We start from the raw sequence: 21,092 nt of genomic DNA, 5'->3' as shown, positions 1-21,092 counted from the left end.
CGTTAGCCAGGATGGTCTCAATCTCCTGATCTCGTGATCTGTCCGCCTTGGCCTCCCAAAGTGCTGGGATTACAGGCATGAGCCACCACGCCCAGTCTGGCCATATTTTCTTTTTTTTTTTTTTTTAAAGACAGGGTCAAGCTCTGTCACCCAGGCTGGAATACAGAGGTGAGATGATAGCTCACTGCAGCCTCAAACTCTTGGGCCCAGTGGCTCCTCCAGCCTCAGCCTTCCAAGTAGCTGGGACCACAGGTGCGTGCCACCATGCCCACCTAATTTATTTTTTGGAGAGACAGGGTCTCCCTATGTCACCCAGGCTGGTCTTGAACTCCTGGCCTCAAGCCATCCTCCCGCCTCGGCCTCCCAATGTGCTGGGATTACAGGGATAAGCCACCACGCCCAGCCTGAATCCTTATTTTTAATATATTTTTCATTTTTATCCACATAACAGAAGTACAAATTTCAGAAGTCAAACATCACTCAAAGGGCATCTCCTGATGCCTGTTCTGGGAGCCACTGCGTGTCAGCTCTTTCTGTGGCTTTTCTTGAGACAGGGTCTCACTCTGTCATCGAGGCTGGAGTGCAGTGGTGTGATCACGGCTCACTGCAGCCTCAAACTCCCGGGCTCAAGAGATCCTTCTGCCTCAGCCTCCCACGTAGCTGGGACTACAGGTGTACGCCACCATGTCTACTAATTTTTTTTTTTAATCTTTAGTAGACAGGAGGTCATGGTATGTTGCCCAGGCTGGTCTCAAACTTCCTGGGCTCAAGCGATCCTCCTGCCTCGGCCTCTCAAACTGCTGGGATTACAGGTGTGAGCCAGCATACCCAGCCCGATGAAATTTTTAAAAAAGAAAAATCTTAAACCCTTCTAAGTCAGGGAACTGTCTGTATACATCTTACTTATACAAAAAGGTTACATATGCACCTTACATTGTTTTTGTTTTGAGACGGAGTCTCACTTCGTCACCCAGACTGGAGTGCAGTGGCATGATCTTGGCTCACTGCAACCTCTGCCTCCCAGTTTCAAGCGATTCTCCTGTCTCAGCCTCTCGAGTAGCTGGGATTACAAAGTACGCGCCACCATGCCTGGCTAATTTTTTTTGTATTTTTTGTATTTTTAGTAGACACAGGGTTTCACCATGTTGGCCAGGCTGGTCTTGAACTCCTGACCTCAGGTGATTGGCCCGCCTCAGCCTCCCAAAGTGCTGGGTTACAGGCGTGAGCCACGGCGCCCAGACTGCACCTTACATTGTAACACATATGTGCACACACCCTGGAGTCACAGCTACAGGACAACTTCAGAGTCCACGACGGCCCCACGTCCCTTCCCTGGGTCACAAAGACCTCAGTATGCCCCTCCCTGTGTGTGACCTCTATACAAAGTCACCTGCATACCTGTGGCAGATGCTGGCATCACCGTGGGCTCCCCGCCCTCCCATTTATTCAAACAGGTTTTCCCCTGAGGTTTCCCTGCCCGTCTAACCTTCTCCTGGCACTCCCTCAAGAGGCATTTCTCTCACCTGCCTGCCCGTCTCAGGCCATCTGCCCTCTCAGCTGGGACTCCACCTTCCCCTGATTTCTGGTCTCTTCCATCCTGCTTTTGGACTTTTCCTGGGACACTTGTATTTCTTCTCTTTTTACTCCTTTTCTTTTTTTTTGAGACAGAGTTTTACTTTGTCACGCAGGCTGAAGTGTGACGCGATCTCGGCTCACTGCAGCCTCCACCTCTCAGGTTCAAGCGACTCTTCAGGATCATCCTTCTCAGTAGCTGGAACTATAGGCATGCGCCACCATGCCTACTTTTTGTATTTTTAGTAGGGACGGGGTTTCACCATGCGTTGACCAGGCTGTTCTCAAACTGCTGGCCTCAAGTGATCTGCCCGCCTTGGCCTCCCAAAGTGCTGGGATTTGGGATTGCAGGCGTGAGCTGCCGTGCCTGGCCTCCTCCTCGTTTTCCCTTCTCCTCCCAGACCTTTGCTCCCCTCTCAGTCCTGATCCTTTCTCCCTCCTGTGCAGCCCCCACCCTGCACCCAGGCAGGTGCCACAGGGATGTGCAAGGCAGCTACCACCTCGCACACGCCCAAGTTCCAAACCACTCAGACCCTGTTTGTAAAAATCGGCCTGCTCCTTTATTTGTTCAGAAGAGCAGCCAGCATCACCCCCACCACTCAAACCTGGCACACACGCTTCGGAGACAATGGCCTCGGGACCCTCATGCTGCTGGGCCCAGGAGAGACAGTTCTGAGGCAGAAACTCGGCGTCCAAGGGGGGCCGCGGCTCAGGCACTGCGGTGAAGGGAACAGCAGGGAGTCCGGCCCCACCTTGCAGCTGGGGACACGAGGGCACACACAGAGGGGGCAGGCTAGTGTCCTGCTGACCCAGGACAAGACCTCAGCGCCACAGAAGGGTCTGCAGGCAGCTAGGAGCCTGCCAAGTGCTGGTGGAAGTAGAGGCCGAAGAGGCTGCAGAGCAGCTGGCAGGCCGCCGTCCACCAGATGAGGTAGGCCAGGATGCCGCGGAGGAAGAGGGGCGTGAGCAGGCCACCCAGGGCCCCGGCGATCCGCGCTGCAGTCTGCTGGACCTCGTCCTCCCCAAAGCCGATGGAGGCAGCACTGGCTGAGGACGGGTTGGGGGATAGTAGAGGGGCAGGGCCCAGGCCCCAGGAATAGCCTCCTAGGAGAAGAGGATGAAGCGAAGTATGAGTGGAGAAATGGGGGAGGGGGTGAGGGGCAGGGCTGGCCTGAGGGGCCGGGCCCATTCCTCCAGACACTCCCACCCCTGTCTCAGACTCCACCTCCTGCCGGGTCTCCACCCCCTTAGGCGCAGCCACCTGTCCAAGGCAAGCCTTATCCTTGGCCCCACCTCCTGCTCAGATCCTGCCTCACTACATGCCCTTCCCCCTACCCAGGCCCCACCTCCTAAGACCCAACCCCTCCCCAGGCTCCACCTCCTAAGGCACACCCCATCCCAAACTCCACCTCCTGCTCATAACCTGCCCCACCACAGTCCCCGCCCCCTTCCCAGGCCCCACCTCCTGCCAAGACCCAACCCTCCTTAGGCTCCACCTCCTAAGGCACACCCCATCCCAAACTCCACCTCCTGCTCGTAACCTGCCCCACCACAGTCCCCGCCCCCTTCCCAGGCCCCACCTCCTGCCGAGACCCAACCCTCCTCAGGCTCCACCTCCTAAGGCAAAACCCATCCCAAACTCCACCTCCTGCTCAGAACCTGCCTCACCACAGTCCCCACCCCCTGCCCAGGCCTCGCCTCCTCCCCCGCCCCCCCACCCCACCCCCGACCGCCGGGCCTCCCCAAGACTGCAACTCCACTCTGTTTTATCTTCCAGCCCCGCCCCTCCTCCACCTCCACACGGCAGCATCTCACCCAGCGTCTTGAGCAGGAGTGTGCAGTTGAGGGTGAGGATGAGTGGCGTCAGGTACTGCAAGCTCACCACGGTCACGTAGCAGTAGACCCGGACCACCTGTGGGCAGGTAACAGGGGTGGCTGCAGCAGGAAGCCTTCTGGGTTTGGGAGGACTCCACGCCCAAAGGACTAGGAACCCTGCCCTCAGCCCCAATTTCCCTCTGGCCTAGGTCATCGGGGCGTCCATACCCTCCGCTGGATTTCACGGGCTTCGATGCGGCCAGCCTCCCTTCGCAGCTGCTCCACGCGGGCCTTGGCCAGGCACAGGTAGGCCTGCAGGTGGGGCCGGGTCACCGCAAGCCGCAGCAGGCACAGCGCTACCAGCAGCCAAAGGCGCCCGGAGTCGAAGGCAGAGTCGGACAGCCTGTGCGGAGCGGGGCGGGGTAAGGGGCTAGGAAGGCCGCCCCTCACCGCCCAGGATCTTCCCCAGGCTCCTCCCTGAGTCTCAGAGGTTGGGGAGCCCCACCCGATACGCACAGGGAGAAGGGCCTTTCCCCAAACGGCGGCTGGTGCAGGAAGTCCCGTGCAATGGGCTTTGTCCAGAGCCACAGGATGAACAGGGGAGACAGGAAGCTGGTGTGCAGGAGGAACCTAGGGGGTGACAGCAGGAGAGAGTGAGGCCTGGGTGCCCCCTCTTCCCCAGCCTCTCCCTTAGGGCCCCTAATCCCCCCACCCACCAAGCGACCCACGTAACTGCAGCATGGGCCGGTCCTCCGACATGGTCAGCGCGTCCCGGTGGGTCTGGGCCAGCCGTAGGCCTGGGAAGGTGAGGAAGGCACCCAGCACAGAGCCCACCACCGCCAGCCCCACGCGGATAGCCAGCTTGGCCACAGGGAGCCTAGGAGAACACCAGGTCACAAGCCTGCCTGGGGGACCCTGGAAGGGTCCCATCCTGCCCTTGCTCCCCTCCCCCATTCCCAGGACTCACACCCAGTCCCAGTCCTGCTGCTTCAGAAGTGGCTCCAAGTTCTGGGTCATGCTGGCCAGGCCTGGGGACGATAAGAAGAGGACGGAATAGAGTGAATTCCTAGGGTCTCTGAGGCCACTCTGTTCCCTAATCCCCCATCCCTCAGGCATCCATTTGCTCCCCAAGTAGGAATGCACCAGGCCCCGTGCCAGGCATAAGGACGACTTTGTGCTCTAGTTACACAGCACTCTTGACAAGAAACAAGGTCAGTGTGTTGGCACACGCCTGTAATCCCAGCACTTTGAGACGCCGAGGCAGGCGGATCACCTGTGATCAGGAGTTTGAGACAAGCCTGGCCAACATAGTGAAACCCTGTCTCTACTTAAAATACAAAAATTAGCTGGGCGTGGTGGCAGGTGCCTGTAATCCCAGCTACTTGAGGCAGGAGAATCGCTTGAACCTGGGGGGCGGAGGTTGCGGTGAGCCTAGACCACACCATTGCACTCTAGCCTGGGGGATAAGAGTGAAACTCAGTCTCAAAGAAAAAGAAACAGAATGTACCAGGCAGATACTCCTGATTGGGCTGGGAACATTCAGGGGTATCTGTTGAGCCTGAGCTCCCTAGGTTATAGAAGGAATCTGGAGGGGGATGAAGGACTCCTGCAGGAGAAAACCAAAGTCCTCCTGGAGGAAGGAATCCTCAATTCAGGACCCAAGATTTTCCAAAAATTAAGAGCAGGGCTGGGTGCAGTGGCTCGCACCTGTAACTCTCAGCACTTTGGGAGGCCAAGGCGGGTGGATCATTTGAGCTCACAAGTTCGAGACCAGCCTGGGCAACACGGCAAAACCCCCATCTCTACAAAAAATACAAAACCAGGAGTGGTGGTGCACGCCTGTAGTCCCAATTACTCTGAAGGCTGAGGTGGGAGGATGGGTTGGGCCCAGGATGTGGAGGTTGCAGTGAGCTGAGATCATGCCATTGCACTCCAGCACAGAGTGAGACCTTGTCAAACAAAAAAAAACAAAAAAAAAAAAAAGGAGAAAATTCATATGAGCTCACAGGCAAAATCAACAAATGCATAAGGAAACAAATCACCATAAAGGAGAGTTAACAGAAAAACAACAGTCAAGTTTAGGCCTCAAAGACTTCAGAAATTGGTGCTGTCAATTATGTGTCAAATGACTAAGGAAATGAAAGCTGTAATCACAGAACAGGTGACATGAGACTACCTTCAGATGACTGGGTAGAATTGCAAAGGAACCAAATTAAACTCTTCTAAAGGGAAAATGTAAGTATTGAAATAATAGATTGTTAAACAGCACATTAGGAACAGCCAAAGGAGGAACTGATGAACTGGAAGACAGATCTGAAGAAATCACTCAGATTCCAACTCAGAAAAGTAGGTGAGAAATACGAAGAAAGGCTAAGAGAATAAGGAAGACAGAACAGAAAGTCCAATGCAAATCAAATCAGAGCCCCAGAGGTAGGGAAGAGAAGGAATGAAGAATAAAAGGAATTACTGGAAGAGAATGGTTGAGAAGTTTGCAGAATGAAAGACACACACAAAGTATATCAAACCATGTAAATAAAAAGAAATCCATACCTAGACACAATGGAGTGAAACTGCAGAACACATTGGCCGGGCGCGGTGGCTCAAGCCTGTAATCCCAGCACTTTGGGAGGCCGAGACGGGCAGATCACGAGGTCAGGAGATTGAGACCATCCTGGCTAACATGGTGAAACCCCGTCTCTACTAAAAAATAAAAAAAAACTAGCCAGGTGAGGTGGCGGGCGCCTGTAGTCCCAGCTACTCGGGAGGCTGAGGCAGGAGAATGGCGTGAACCCGGGAGGTGGAGCTTGCAGTGAGCTGAGATCCGGCCACTGCACTCCAGCCTGGGTGACAGAGCAAGACTCCGTCTCAAAAAAAACAAAAAAACAAAACAAAACAAAAAGAAACTGCAGAACACCAAAAACAAAAAAATCACAAAGCAGCCAGGGAGTTAAGACAGATCACCTATAAAGGAACAACAATTAGGCTGACAGCTAATGTCAACTGCAACAACAGAAAAGGAACAAATAGAAAGCAAAAAAGTAAGATGGTAGAAACAAAGTCAAATGTCAGTTATCACAATAAATGTAAGTAGACTAAACTTTAAAGTTAAATAACAAAGACTGTTAGACTACATTGAAAATATCCAGCTAAATGTTTTTTAAAGGATGACATACCTTGACATAAAGTCACTGGAAGATTGAAAGTAAAGGGATGTTAAAAAGATACAGCAAATACTAATCAAAAGAAAGCAAGCTAGAAAGGCTACACTACTACCAGCCAAACTGGACTAAGAAGTAGTATTAGAATAGGCCGGGCGTGGTGGCTCACACCTGTAATTCTCGCACTTTGGGAGGCCGAGGCAGGCGGATCACAAGGTCAGGAGTTCAAGACCAGCTTGGCCAACATGGTGAAACCCTGGCTCTACTAAAAATACAAAAATTAGCTAGGCATAATGGCAGGTAATACCAGCTACTTGGGAGGCTGAGGCAGGAGAACCACTTGAACCCAGGAGGCAGAGGTTGCGCCATTGCACTCCAGCCTAGGGAACAAGAGCAAAACTCTATCTCGAAAAAAAAAAAAAAGAAAAAAAGAGAAGTAAAAAAGAAGTAGTATTAGAAGATAGAAGGGGTCCATACATCATGATAAAATGGCTGATTCACCAGGAAAATGTAGCAGTTCTAAATCTGTGAACACCTTGTGAATAGGCTGTAAAATATATAAAGAAAACACTGACAGAATTGATAAGGAAATTGAGAGCTCTGTTGTCCCAGAGGGAGATTGACTTCTGCTGACTGATATGTCACAGACAAAAGGTTAGGCAAGATGAAGATTTGAATTTATTAAACTCATAGAGCCAGAGAATATGTCCTTCAATTACAACATGTGAAAAAAGGCAACACGACAACAGAATATGTCAAGAAAACATGGGCCGGGCGCGGTGGCTCAAGCCTGTAATCCCAGCACTTTGGGAGGCCGAGGCGGGTGGATCACGAGGTCAGGAGATCGAGACCATCCTGGCTAACATGGTGAAACCCCGTCTCTACTAAAAATACAAAAAAAAAAACTAGCCGGGCGTGGTGGCGGGCGCCTGTAGTCCCAGCTACTCGGAGGCTGAGGCGGGAGAATGGCGTGAACCCGCGAGGCGGAGCTTGCAGTGAGCCGAGATCGCGCCACTGCACTCCAGCCTGGGCGACACAGCGAGACTCCGTCTAAAAAAAAAATAAAATAAAATAAAAATAAAAAAATAAAACATGGAACAGTCACAAAATCTGATCACGTTCCAGGCCATAGGGCAAACCTTACCAAATTTTAAATAAATAATTTCAAATAGACCATCTGTGCAATTGAGCTAGAAATAAATATGTATTTTTTAAAGGTCTATGTTTGAAAAATTTAAAAATATTTAATAACCCATAGGTCAAAGCATAGCAAGACCCCATCTCTACAGAAATCAGAAGGGAAATGTTAAAACATCCCAAACAAAACAATAAAAAATATCAACCAAAACTTGGGTGAACTGTCGGGCGTGATGGCTCACACCTGTAATCCCAGCACTTTGGGAAGCCAAGGCAGGTGGATCACCTGAGGTCAGGAGTTTGAGACCAGCCTGGCCAACATGGTGAAACCTCTTCTCTACTAAAAATACAAAAATTAGCCAGGCATGGTGGCGTGCACCTGTAATCCCAGCTACTCAGGAGGCTAAGGCAGGAGAATCACTTGAACCTAGGAGGCAGAGGTTGCAGTGAGCTGAGATTGCACAATTGCACTCCAGCCTGAGTGACAAGAGCAAAACTCTATCTCAAAAAAAACCTCCAAAAAGCAAAAAAAAAAATTAGGTGAACAAAAGTGAGAGACCTGATAAAATATGTATAACATTAAATGCTATATATGCTATAAACTTAGAAAAGACTGAAAATTTATGAGCCAAGTAGCTAACTGAGAAATTAGAAACAAGAAAAGGAGGTACATCACTACTGTTCTAAAATCCAGAGGTCCTAGTCACACCAAAAGGGAAAGATCAGACAAGACAAAAGAAAACCAAAAAGAACCTGGAATTCAATAAAAATATAATTCTTTTTTTTTTTTTTTGAGACGGAGTCTTGCTCAGTCACCCAGGCTGGAGTACAGTGGCGTGATCTCGGCTCACTGCAAGCTCTGCCTCCCGGTTCATGCCATTCTCTTGCCTCAGCCTCCCAAGTAGCTGGGACTACAGGTGCCCACCACCACGCCTGGCTAATTTTTTGCATTTTTAGTAGAGACGGGGTTTCACCGTGTTAGCTAGGATGGTCTCGATCTCCTGACCTCGTGATCCACCCACCTCGGCCTCCCAAAGTGCTGGGATTACAAGCGTGAGCTACCACGCCCAGCCTAAAAATGTAATTCTTTAGCAAGGTTAGTCTATGGAGACACTCAAATTTGACCCCTACATCATAACACAAAAATTAATATCACTGTCCATCAGCGACAGTGAGGAGTTTAGGAGCTTATATGAAATGTAAAAGTTGAAATATTTTATTTTATTTTATTTTATTTATTTTTAAGATGGAGTCTTGCTCTTGTCACCCAGGCTAGAGTGCAATGACGCGATTTTGGCTTACTGCAACCTCCGCCTCCTGGGTTCAAGCGATTATCCTGCCTCAGCCTCTGGAGTAGCTATTACAGGTGCACGCCACCTCGCCCAGCTGCTTTTTGTATTTTTACTACAGACGGGGTTTCACCATGTTGACCAGGCTAGTCTTGAACTCCAGACCTCAGGCAATCCACCCGCCTCGGCCTCCCAAAGTGTTGGGATTACAGGCATGAGCCACCACGCCTGGCCGAAATATTTTAGAATAAAATATAGAATGACTTTCTGATTTTTTCAAGACAAATATCAATTAAAATAATCAAATAACATTCATCAAGATACTAGAGGTGACGCTTACAACTACATTCAATGGCTCAGCAAAGAAAGTGTGATGCATGTATGCAGACGGAAAATAATGCAAATAGTAGTCAAGTGAAAAGAAAAAGAAAACAAGTATTGGCAATGAAGTGGAGAAATTGTGCACTTGTGCACTGCTGCTGGGAATATAATGTATAAAATGAGCCAGGCACAGTGGTGCATGCCTGTAATCCCAGCACTTTGGAAGGCCGAGGCTGGCATGCTGCTTGAGTTCAAGAGTTTGAGACCAGCCTGGGCAACATGGCAAAATCCGTCTCTATTAAAAATACAAAAATTATCTGGGTGTTGCTGGGCGCAGTGACTCACACCTGTAATCCCAGCACTTTGGGAGGCCAAGATGGGCAGATCGCCTGAGGTCAAAAGTTCAAAACCAGCCTGGCCAACATGGCGAAACCCCATCTCTACTAAAAATGCAAAAATTAGCCAGGCATAGTGGTGCATTCCTGTAATCCCAGCTAGTTGGGAGGCTGAGGCAAGAGAATCACTTGAGGCTGGAAGGTGGAGGTTGCAGTGAGCCAAGATCATGCCACTGTACTCCAGCCTGGGTGACAGAGCAAGACTCTGTCTTAAAAAAAAAAAAAAAAAAAAAAAAAATTAGCTGGGTGTGGTGGTAGGAGCCTATAGTCCCAGCTACTCGGGAGCCTGAGGCACGAGAATCATTTGAATCCAGGAGGCGGAGGTTGCAGTGAGTGGACATCATGCCACCACTGCACTCCAGCCTGGGCAACAGAATGAGACTCTGTCTCAAAAATAAAATAAAATGGTTCAGCTGCTGTATAAAACGGTATGGCAGTTCCTCAAAAAATTAAAAGTAGAATTATCATATAATCCAGCAGTTCCACTTCTGGATATATCCCCTCCAAAACTGAAAATGGAGTCTCAAAGAGGTACTTGTACACTCAAGTTCACAGCAGTATTAATCAAAAAGCCAAAAGTTGGAAACAACCCAAGCAAACGTTCATCTGTGGACAAATAAACAAAATGTGTTCACCCAGACAATGAAATACTGTTCAGTCTTAAAAATGGAATTCTGGCTGGGCACAGTGGCTCACGCCTGTTATCCCAGCACTTTGGGAGGCTGAGGTGAGAGGATTGCTCAAGGCCAGGAGTTTGAGACCAGCCTGGGAAGCATAGCAAGACCCCATCTCTACAGAGAAGGAAAAAAGCAAAAATTGGCCAGGCATGGTGGCACGTGACTGTGGTCCCAGCTACTTGGAAGGCTGAGGTGGGAGATCACTTGAGCCCTGGAGGTCAAGGCTGCAGTGAGTTGTGATTGCACCACTGCACTCCAGCCTAGATGACAGAGTGAGATCCTGTCTCAAAAAAAGAAAAAAAAAAATTCTAATACCTTGCTACAACATGGATATGACTTGAGGACATTGTGCTAACTGAAATGAGCCCGTCACAAAAGGACAAATACTGTATGATACCACTTATATGAGGAACCCAGAGTGGTCACATTCATAGACAGGACATAAAATGGTGGGTATCAGGGGCTGCAGAAGGAGGAACAGGGAGTTAGTGTTTAATGGGATGGAGTTTCAGTTTTGCAAGAGGAAAGAGTTGTGGAGATGGATGGTGGTGATGGTTCCACAACAATCTAAATAGACCTTTTTTTTTTTTTTTGGAGACAGAGTCTCACTCTGTCTCCCAGGCTGGAGTGCAGTGGTGTGATCTCGTCTCACTGCAAGCTCTGCCTCCTGGGTTCACACCATTCTCCTGCCTCAGCCTCCCAAGTAGCTGGGACTACAGGTGCCCACCACTACGCCCAGCTAATTTTTTGTATTTTTAGTAGAGACGGGGTTTCACCATGTTAGCCAGGATGGTCTTGATCTCCTGACCTTGTGATCCACCTGCCTCAGCCTCCCAAAGTGCTGGGATTACACACGCGAGCCACCACGCCTGGCCTATCTTTTTTTTTTTTTGAGATGGAGTTTTACTCTTGTTGCCCAGGCTGGAGTGCCATGGCTCGATCTTGGCTCACCACAACCTCTGCTTCCCAGGTTCAAGCAATTCTCCTGCCTCAGCCTCCCAAGTAGCTGGGATTACAGGCGTGTGTCACCACATCCAGCTAATTTTGTATTTTTAGTAGAGACAGGGTTTCTCCATGTTGAGCAGGCTGGTCTCGAACTCCTGACTTCAGGTGATCTGCCTGCCTCAGCCTCCCAAAGTGCTGGGATTATAGATGTGAGCCACCACGCTCGGCCATCTAAATATACTTAATGCCACTGAGCTGCACATTTAAAAATGGTTAAGATGGTGAATTTTATGTTTTGTCTATTTTACCACAATGAAAAAAAATTCAAAGAGAAAAAAGATACAAAAATGGGCAACAACGTGAACAGGCATTTCACAGAAATTTCACAGAAGAGACATGAATCGTGAATAAACAGGAAAAGGTGCTCAACTTCCCTGGTAATCAGAGAAATGCATGTTAAAGCCACAGAGGGCATCATTCCACGTGACGAGGACTAGGTTGGCAAAAATCAAGCCCTATCCATGGATCCTGATTCATTTAAACCTTACTGCCCCCCTGGGAGATTGGTTCAGTCACTACCCCACCTACTTCTTATTTGAGGGGTAGGTTTGCAGGTACTCATATTATTATTTTGCTTTATAATTGACATATACATCTTCTTTGTATATATCAAACATATACAATTTTTAAAACTGAAAGGCAGGGAGAATTGGAGAAGGTAAAACTCAGTCAGCAGGGTCATGTGGGCCATGGTGAGGACTATGGTCTTTCTCCTAAGACCCAGGGAGTGTGGTGCCAGGCAGAGAAGTGATGAGGTACAAATTCTATGTTAAAAGGATCATTTAAGAGGCCAGGCATGGTGGCTCACACCTGTTAATACCAGCACTTTGGGAGGCCGAGGTGGGCAGATCGCTTGAGCTCAGGAGTGTGAGACCAGCCAGGGCAACACAATGAGACCCTGTCTCAATAAAAATAAATAAATAAATAATTTTTTTAAAAAAGAAAAAAAGAGGCCACACACAGTGGCTCACACCTGTAATCCCAGCACTTGGGGAGGCTGAGGTGGGTGGGTCACCTGAGGTCAGGAGTTTGAGACCAGCCTGGCCAACATGGTGAAACCCCATCTTTACTAAAAATAAAAAAATTAGCCAGGCTTGGTGGCATGCACCCATAATCCCAGCTTGGGAGGCTGAGGCAGGAGAATCACTTGAATGCAGGAGGCAGAGGTTGCAGTGAGCTGAGATCATGCCACTGAACTCCTGCCTGGGTGACAAAAGTGAGACTCCATCTCAAAAAAAAAAAAAAAAAGAAAAAGAAAGAAGAGCTATAGCCATGAGTATCCATCAGAGACAGTGAGAAAGGGAATGTCCTCTCTTCCCCAAAGCCCAATGAGGTTCAGGAGTTGAGACAGTCACTAATGGGGGCTGTCTTCACCCCAGGAGCCCACTCCTTTACCTGTTCGTGCTGGACACCGAGCCAGTGAAACCAGCCTGGTCAGATTACATGAGGGAGTGACAGCTGTGGCGCCCCCACGTTGGGGGCTGCACTTACCAGGCTCCAGGCCCAGCTCGAGGGTGTCCTCCCGCACCACCTGTACCAGCATGGCCAGCAGTAGGAAGAGGAAGGCAAAGGTGAGGCAGACAGAGCGCTCACCCCCCTCCTCGGCGCTGAAGTACAGCCGTGTCACTGTCAGGAACATCTTGCTGGAGGCTAGAGCTAAGGAGGCCTCAGTTGCCACTGCCCCACTCTGCCCATTTCACCACACCCCACCTGGGAACTCCCGGGAACAAGCACTGCTGCACAAACAGGCCTTGGGGATGACCTAGAGGAGTTTGGGTTTGGGGTGCTGGATCCCAGATCAGGATGTAAGCTGGGGGTTCCTGTTGAGTGGGAGATGGCCTCATCAGGCCACCATGTCTGTTCAGCCTCCCGCCCTGGGTGATCCTGCCTCTTTCACCCATCTCACCTACTTCACATCCCTTGGAAAAGCAATCAGATATAGAAGGGCTTCATCTCCAATCTGCCCTCAAAATGCAGCATTGGGGCCAGACACGGTAGTGCATGCCTGTAATCCCAGCTACTTGGGAGGCTGAGGCAGGAGAATCACTTGAACCCGGGAGACGGAGGTTGTAGTGCCTAAATCATGCCACTGCACTCCAGCCTGGGCAACAAGAGCAAAACTCCATCTCAAAAAAAAAAAAAAAAAAAAAAAAGCATGGGAATCTGGGGAACCAGTGGATTTTGAGACAGGTTTCCCTCTCCAAAAGTCACAGGAGTGGCATTCTTTCTGTGCTTCCTCAAACTTGGGTCCCTAAAGTCATATGTTTGCTCTCTTTGGGAGGCCAAAGCAGGAGAATCACTTGAAGCCAGTCAGGACCAGCCTAGGCAACAAAGCAAGATGCCATCTCAACAACAACAAATATATATACATATACACATATACATACATACATACATACATACGTGTGTATATATAAAATTTTTGGGGGGGAAGGAATTCGCTCTTGTCACCCAGGCTGGAGTGCAATAGCGTGATCTCGGCTAACTGCAACCTCTACCTCCTGGGTTCAAGCGATTCTCCTGCCTCAGGCTCCTAAGTAAGTGGGATTACAGGCATGCACCACCATGCCTGGCTAATTTTTGTATTTTTAGTAGAGAAGTGGTTTCTCCATGTTGGTCAGGCTGGTCTTGAACTCCTGACCTCAGGTGATCCACCCACCTTGGCCTCCCAAAGTACTGGGATTACAGGCATGAGCCACTGTGCCCGGCTAATTTTTGTACTTTTAGTAGAGATGGGGTTTCACCATGTTGGCCAGGCTGGTCTCGAACTCCAGACCTCAGGTGATCCACCTGCCTCAGCCTCCCAAAGTGCTGGGATTACAAGTGTGAGCCACCATGCCTGGAGTATACATTTTTTAAAATTTTGCCAAGGGGCCATCTCTTTCTTGGCCTTGATTGTGGACTGGCCTGGTGATTTCCTTACACAAGGAGAATGTGGTAGAAAGAAAAGGGATGGGGTGGGTGACTTTGGGCAAGGCATTCCCTCTTGCCTCCTGGCATTTCTACTGCCACTGAATGGCATGATCATGTGGAGTGGAGATGAACTGACCTGCTGAGCCCCGCCCAGTCTGTCCACCCACAGAGCCAGAGCACATAAAATGTCTGCTTCATGCCACTAAGCTTGGGGAAGTTTGTGGCACAGCAGGTGAAAACTGCCACCCCAGTTTAGGGGAGCCAGGGAAGCTCGGGTTCTGCTCCCATCTGCCCCTCTGGCAGGGAGCAGAGAGGAAGGATACATGGAGAAGGCCACTGTGAGCAGGCACCAGAACACGGCAATGTTAGTCTCCTTGGCTGGACCCAGCATGTAGTAGTAGGCCTCTGTGAAGAGGTACACGCCACCCGAGTACACGGCAAAGTCCACGAACCACTGGTACTCCAGGAAGAAGTGCAGGACTGCGGAGGGCACTCTGCTCAGCCCTGGGGCCCAGCCCACTCCCCTCCCAACAGCTTACTCCTCCTTCAAATCCTCCCCACCCCCATGAAGGTGTGGGGACCTTCAGGGCTGAGGGCGTGGAGTTTAGGGACAGGACTGGGCTATTACCCAGGGCATCCACAGTTGTGAGGGGGCAGGTCTCCAGCTGGAATGGGGCATCTCGGGGCACAGACAGTGGCTTCTCCTCACTAAGGCCATTGGCCCACCTGGGAGGATGGTGACAAGCAAGGGGGCCAGTAAGCGCACATCCCACTGGGGCCAGCCACCCTCAGAGCTCAGAGCAGTTGGCCTGGAGACCATCACTTCCTATAGCCTCGGCTCTTCTGCACACTGGGATGTGAGGACCCCCACCACCACCACCCACAGGACTGGCTAGAGCAAACTGCTAGGAAACAGATGCTAACTTGACAGTGATCATCTCCTTGGACTAGGGTCTCCCAGTTCACCTGTGCCCAGATCAGAGTCTGGAAGTGTGGGTGGGCCAGTCCTGTGTCCCTTAGCCCAGAGCCCCCTGAGCAAGGGTGAGGCCGTCCCTGGGGAGGAGCCACCCACCCAAGGCAGGGGATGGGGGCCAGTTCACTCACCGCTCTTTCCTGCCTCTGGGCCTCGGCTTCCCCGCCAGAGCCCGAAGCTCCTCCTCGGACGGGTGCTTGTATCGGAACAGACTGAGAGCAAGGACGGGCAGTCAGGGAAGCTCAGATATGGGGCTGGCAGGTTGAGGCAGTGAACCTCAAATCCAGGGATTCTAGTTAGAGGGTAGCCTAGTTCAGGGGAACACTGGGAGGTAGGTGAGGGTACAGCATGGGGAAATTCTGGGGAAATCGTGAGGCCAACAGATCTAGGCTGAGTGGGCTCAGGAGGCTTGGATACTCCTGAATCTGCTGGCTAACTCTCCTGGGGAAGCAGGTGTGTGCAACTTTTATCTTCTTTTTCCTTTTCTTTCTGAGACAGAGTCTTGCTCTGTCGCCCAGCCTGGAGTGCAGTGGCACGATCTTGGCTCACTGCAACCTCCACTTCCCGGGTTCAAGTGATTCTCCTGCCTCAACCTCCCGAGGAGCTGGGACTACCGGCATGCACCACGATGCCCAGCTGATTTTTGTATTTTTAGTAGGGACAGGGTTTCACTATGTTGGCCAGGCTGGTCTCAAACTCCTGACCTCAAGTGGTACACCCGCGTCAGCCTCCCAAAGGGCTGGGATTACAGGCGTGAGCCACCTCACCTGGCTTTCTGTTTTTGTTTTTGAGAGAAGGCCTTGGTCGGTCGCCCAGGCTAGAGTACAGTGGCGCCATCTCAGCTCACGGCAGACTCGACCTTCTGGGCTCAAATGATCCTCCCGCCTCAGACTCCTGATTAGCTGGGATCACAGGCATGAGCCACCATACCTGGCTAATTTTTTAAATTTTTTGTAGAGACGGGGTCTTGCCATGTTGCCCAGGCTGGTCTCAAACTCCTGGGTCAAGTGATCCTCCCACCTTGGCTTCCCCCAGTGTTGGGATTATGGGCCTGAGCCATCATCTCTGACGCGTTTTTTTGCCTTTGTTTTTGTCACATACATTTTTCTCAGGAGAGAATTCAGTTACCACCAGATTCTCAGAAAGCATCAGAGACCCACACAGGGACAAAAACCAGAGCAGGTGAGCTCTAGCAGGTGCAGGGGTGGAAGGAAGGCTGGGTTACAGGGAGGCAGGAAGAGTGGGGGACGTGGGGAGTGTGGCGATGGTTCCACCCATGTGTACATCTGTCAAAACAGGTCCAACTGTATACGTCAAATATATACAGTTTGTGTCAGGCATAGGGGCTCATGCCTGTAATCCCAGCACTTTGGGAGGTCAAAGTGGTAGGATCGCTTGAGCCCAGGAGTTTGAGACCAGCCTGGGCAACTTAGCAAGACCCCATCTCTATTAAAAGTTTAAAAATTGTCTGGGCACGGTGGTGCACACCTGTAGTCCCAGCTACTCAGGAGGTTCAGGCAGGAGGGCCACCTGAGCCCAGAAGGTTGAGGTTGCAGTGAGCTATGATCAGGCCACTGCACTCCAAGCTGGGTAACAATGAGACCCTGTCTCTAAAAAGAAAAAGAAAAAACGAATATATGCAGTTTGTTGTACTTCAATTATATCAACAACGTCTTTCTCCCCATCACCCACTAACGAAGATGGAGGCCGTGCAATTTGTGAGGGGGAGCGTAGGGAGCCAGAAGGGGGCGTGGTTCCGCGGGGCCCCTCCCACCGCCGGGACACGACTCACCTGCCGTTGCAGAGCAGCCAGCGTGCGAAGGAGCAGTGCGGCGCCAGCCTGTGCATGAGGGTGGCAGTGAGCAGGGTCACCACCAGCTGCACTCCGAGGACCGCCTGGGGGGAGGGGACGTGACTGGCAGCACCTGCCAGAGGGTCACAAGCTCCCTCCCTCCCTAGGAACCCAGGCTATTTATAGAGAAGCCAGGCCCGATGGGGGAAGGGCGAGCCTCTTAGGCTCTAGCAGCTTCTTAGGGGAGAGTCCTGGGGTGAGCCTGGACTCACCTGGCCTGGCCCTCCCTCTCACGTCAGAGATCAGCAGCACCCCTCCCCCCGCCACCACCACCACCACCTAGCTGGAGTGTAGGGCAGTGGAGACCATGGGGTTCGCCTCCTGCCTCCACTATGGATTCAGGTATAATATTACTTTCCTGGAGTCTCACTTTTCTCATCTGGAAATGGGTGTTTCCTATGTAGCCTCCTGTATTCCTCACCACCACCTTCCAGCCCCTAACCACGAGGTCGCCACACTCAGTGCAAGCAACTCCCACCGCCTTCTGCACTCCGTACTCCCACCTTGGGAGCCACTGCGTCCTGGTTGAGCTGCTAGCTTTCTCCTTCCCCCTGGTAGCTCCTTCCCCTAAGTGTCTCCCACCTTAAATGATCCCTGATGGTTCCATCACCCTCCTCCCTCTCCTTCCCTTTGTAATTAACCTCCTTGAAAGGGCATCTATGCTCCTGGCCACCTCCTGTTTTGATGTGAAGACCTACATGTCTGAGTGTGGTGAGCTTATTTATTTTTATTTGTGTGTGTGTGTGTGTGTGTGTGTGTGTGTGTGTGTGTTTGGCAGGGGAGTGGTGGTGGGGAGAATAGGGTCTTGCTCTGCCACCCAGGCTGGAGTGCAGTGACATGGTGGGGTGCTCACTGCAGCCTCAACCTCCCAGGTTCAAGTGATTCTCCCACATCAGCCTCCCTAGTAGCTGGGATTACAGGCACCTGCCAACACACCCAGCTGATTTTTGACTATTTTGTAGAGATAGGGTTTCTCCATGTCGCCCAGGCTGGTCTTGAACGCCTAGGCTCAAGCAGTCCTCCTGCCTTGGCTTCCCAAACTGTTGGGATTACAGGCATGAGCCACTGTGTCAGGCCTATTTTTATTTTTAGAGATGGGGTCTTGCTATGTTGCCCAGGCTGGTCTCAAACTCCTGGGATCAAGTGATCCTCCCTCAACCTACCGAGTAGCTAGGACCACAGTCATGCACTAACACACCCAGCTATGACTTTTTTTTTTAAATTAGGAATTTTCTCACCCAGTTCTTAATTCAGAACACATTTTCATATACTTATTTTTAAACATTTTAGAAGAATCAGTCTGTGGTGAAGCTGGGTTTTCCTGCTTGAATGCAGTAAATACCCATTTGCTGCCAGTAATTACGTAATTATGTAAAATTATGTGCTCAGGAGAGCTGTCTACTAGTATTCTGGTGTTATAATCAAAATGAAATAAAGTTTAATACTAAAATTAATTATTAAAATAATCCTTTAATCAGGCATAAATAAGCTAAATTTACTCAGAAAAACCCTAATGTGATGGATACCGGACCTAGCACGGTAATTCGAAATGACTGCTGAGGCCAGGCACGGTGGCTCATGCCTGTAATCTCAGCACTTTGGGAGGCTGAGGCGGGCTGATCACTTGAGGTCAGGAGTTTGAGACCAACCTGGTCAACATGGTGAAACCTTGTCTCTACTAAAAATACAAAAATTAGCCAGGCATAGTGGCACATGCCTGTAATCCCAGCTACTCGGGAGGCTGAGGCAGGAGAATTGCTTGAACCCGGGAGGCAGAGGTTGCAGTGAGTGAGTCGAGATTGTGCCATTGCACTCCAGCCTGAGCAACAGAGTGGGACTCTGTCTCAAAACAAAATAATAATAATAATAAAATAAAAATAAATAAAATAACAGACTAATAGGACATTTTCTCTGTGCCTGTGACTTATAAACTGACACCAGAAATCTTTTTTCAGTAATGAGGTTGGTGGCGCCATCTTTCTCATCTCTATATCCTCATTGCTCACCCTCCCTGGGACCCTAGTGCACACTGGCTGGTTGCCTGGCTGGCACTTAAGGACCATGAGTGCCAGCCCATGGGCCCCTGCAAGCCAGTGAGCCACCTGCCCTCCCACCCACCAGTCTGTTTTTCTCCTCTCTCTCGGACCTCTCTCCTGTGACCTGCCAGGGTTTTAACCACCCAATCCACCAACCCATCACAACCTCAGCACAGTAACACCTCCCGCCCAGACCTCTCTGCTGAGCTCAACCAGTAGGCTCCTCCAGGCTCTCCTGAGAGACCCCAACACTCACCCATCATCCCATACCCTTCCAGGTGGTTCAGGCCTTTACCAAGCTCACAGTCAGCCCCCAACTCGGTTCTGCACCCTGCAGGCATAGCTACAGACCCCTCCTCCACCTCCCCATGGCTCAGCTCTCTCCTCAGCCCTCACTGCGCCCAACCACTGGAGTCTCAGAGGTCTTCCTGGACCTTTGGGCTCTTCATCAATGACCCCACCACCTCCCAAAACCCCCTAAGGGAAAAGGTGGTGGAGGGGTGTATCTCTTCACCTAAGGCTTCTAGAGGTCTGTCCTGGGATGTTCTGATAGCCCTGCCCTCCAGCCAGCCTCCTATCTCAAGGTCAGGGCTCCGCAGACATCTCCAAGGATTTTCTTGAGTCTTCCATCAGCTCCTCCTTTTCCCTTTACTGGATTTACGATCCTCGAACCCAAGAACCCTGATAAAATCAATGCAACTTCCTTCCATCTCATTTCCGGGAGCCTGCGCCCTCATCTCCTACGGCGTCCTGCACTTGCGCCTGGGACAACGTCCCACTTTCAATAATCCCGGCCATCAGGGCCCTTCCTTCAGGGCCATCTCCAGCACCCCTCATCGGGGATGGTCCCAGGCAGGGACCCTCCAGTTCTCCAGTTCCATGTCCCTCTCTCTGCCCAGGCCAGTCGCGTCAGGGTTGTGGGAGTCCCCCATCTCCCCGCACCAGCCTGATCCCCTGGGGCTGGGCTAAGTTTTAAGAACACACTCAGTGGTTTGAACCCAGAGCTGAGTGAGACTTGAAGGTTCCAACTGTCCTGTCTCCCACTCTGAGAACTTTGCCCGCCCTGAGGCCACCCAGACCTCCTGAGTCCACTTCCCACGGCTTCCCCTGCCCGTTCCACACACCCCGATACAGAAGGGACCCCTGATGGATCCCGTCGGCGCGGCCCCCACGCTCCTGCAGGACCCCTGTCTCCAGAGTGGACCCCAACAGGCCCCCACACCGCCTTAACAAGGTTCCAAATGTGCTGAGGTCCGCAGTCCCCTCTGTGGGACCACGACCCCATGGCAGGACCCCAAACCCCTAAAAGGTCTCCAGAGAGCGGAATCCCCAGAACGCTTAAGGGCTTCTAGTCTCCCTGGGTACGACCCCCGTCGACTCCTTCGGAGGTCCTGCAGCGAGAGCAGGGCCCCCAGACAGGGACACACGGCCTTCAGCGTGCCCCCGAATACCTCAGAGCCTCCAATCCCCAAGAAGAGACCACATTCCCTCAGTGTCTCCCTGGACCCCCTCGGCTGGACCCCGGCCCTGCAGAATCCCCCACTTCGCAAGACGCTCGCTCACCATGGCGCTTGCGAGAGCGCGGTGCACGGACCCACCGGCCTGGGGCTCCGGGCCCTCCACGGGAACTCGACCAATTAGAACCCGACTCTGATCTGACGAGCATCCTGTGCAACCAATCAGCGTGTTGGAGCCGGCAAGTCGCCAGGGACGAGGAGGCCGCTCGCGTTGCATGCCGGAAATTGTAGTTCAGACACGCTGGTTCTGAGCGATCAAAGTCAAGATTGTGTCTGGGAGGCCTGCGTGGCCCACCTCTCTGAAGGCTCAGTCTTCTCTTACCTAAACTTATTTCAAAGGTTTGCAGCGAAATCATTTATTCCCACCTAAGGGACATTTCTGAGAGAACTCCCCCCCTCATCAAGAACATTCAATGGCTCCTACTTAGTAGA

At 51.2% G+C, this 21,092-nt stretch overlaps 1 protein-coding gene across 5 annotated transcripts; it reads right to left on the bottom strand.

The window, feature by feature from the left end:
- Positions 1 to 2,109: 2,109 nt before the first annotated feature.
- Positions 2,110 to 20,780, bottom strand: TMEM161A (transmembrane protein 161A). 5 transcript variants are annotated; one of them, XM_007995881.3, is made up of 13 exons: positions 20,707 to 20,767; positions 19,658 to 19,824; positions 17,048 to 17,151; positions 15,387 to 15,467; positions 14,911 to 15,008; positions 14,606 to 14,762; positions 12,861 to 13,012; positions 4,355 to 4,415; positions 4,121 to 4,264; positions 3,904 to 4,017; positions 3,616 to 3,790; positions 3,388 to 3,484; positions 2,110 to 2,676 (listed from the first exon to the last, which is right to left on the bottom strand). In XM_007995881.3, exons 3-13 carry the CDS (start codon positions 17,101 to 17,103, stop codon positions 2,423 to 2,425), a joined length of 1,389 nt encoding a protein of 462 aa, XP_007994072.2. In that variant the 5' UTR covers positions 17,104 to 17,151; positions 19,658 to 19,824; positions 20,707 to 20,767; the 3' UTR covers positions 2,110 to 2,422. The 5 variants fall into 5 exon arrangements, with proteins under 5 accessions (XP_007994072.2, XP_037848166.2, XP_007994071.3 ...); XM_037992238.2 differs by lacking the exon at positions 20,707 to 20,767 and adding an exon at positions 20,595 to 20,611; XM_007995880.3 differs by lacking the exon at positions 19,658 to 19,824 and having other exon boundaries at positions 20,707 to 20,780.
- Between the last annotated feature and the right edge of the window lie 312 nt (positions 20,781 to 21,092).

This window comes from Chlorocebus sabaeus, chromosome 6, assembly GCF_047675955.1.
Source record: "Chlorocebus sabaeus isolate Y175 chromosome 6, mChlSab1.0.hap1, whole genome shotgun sequence".
Classification (NCBI taxonomy): domain Eukaryota; kingdom Metazoa; phylum Chordata; class Mammalia; order Primates; family Cercopithecidae; genus Chlorocebus; species Chlorocebus sabaeus.
The sequence above is the reverse complement of the archived record's forward strand: the minus strand, read 5'-3'. Positions and strand labels throughout refer to the sequence as shown.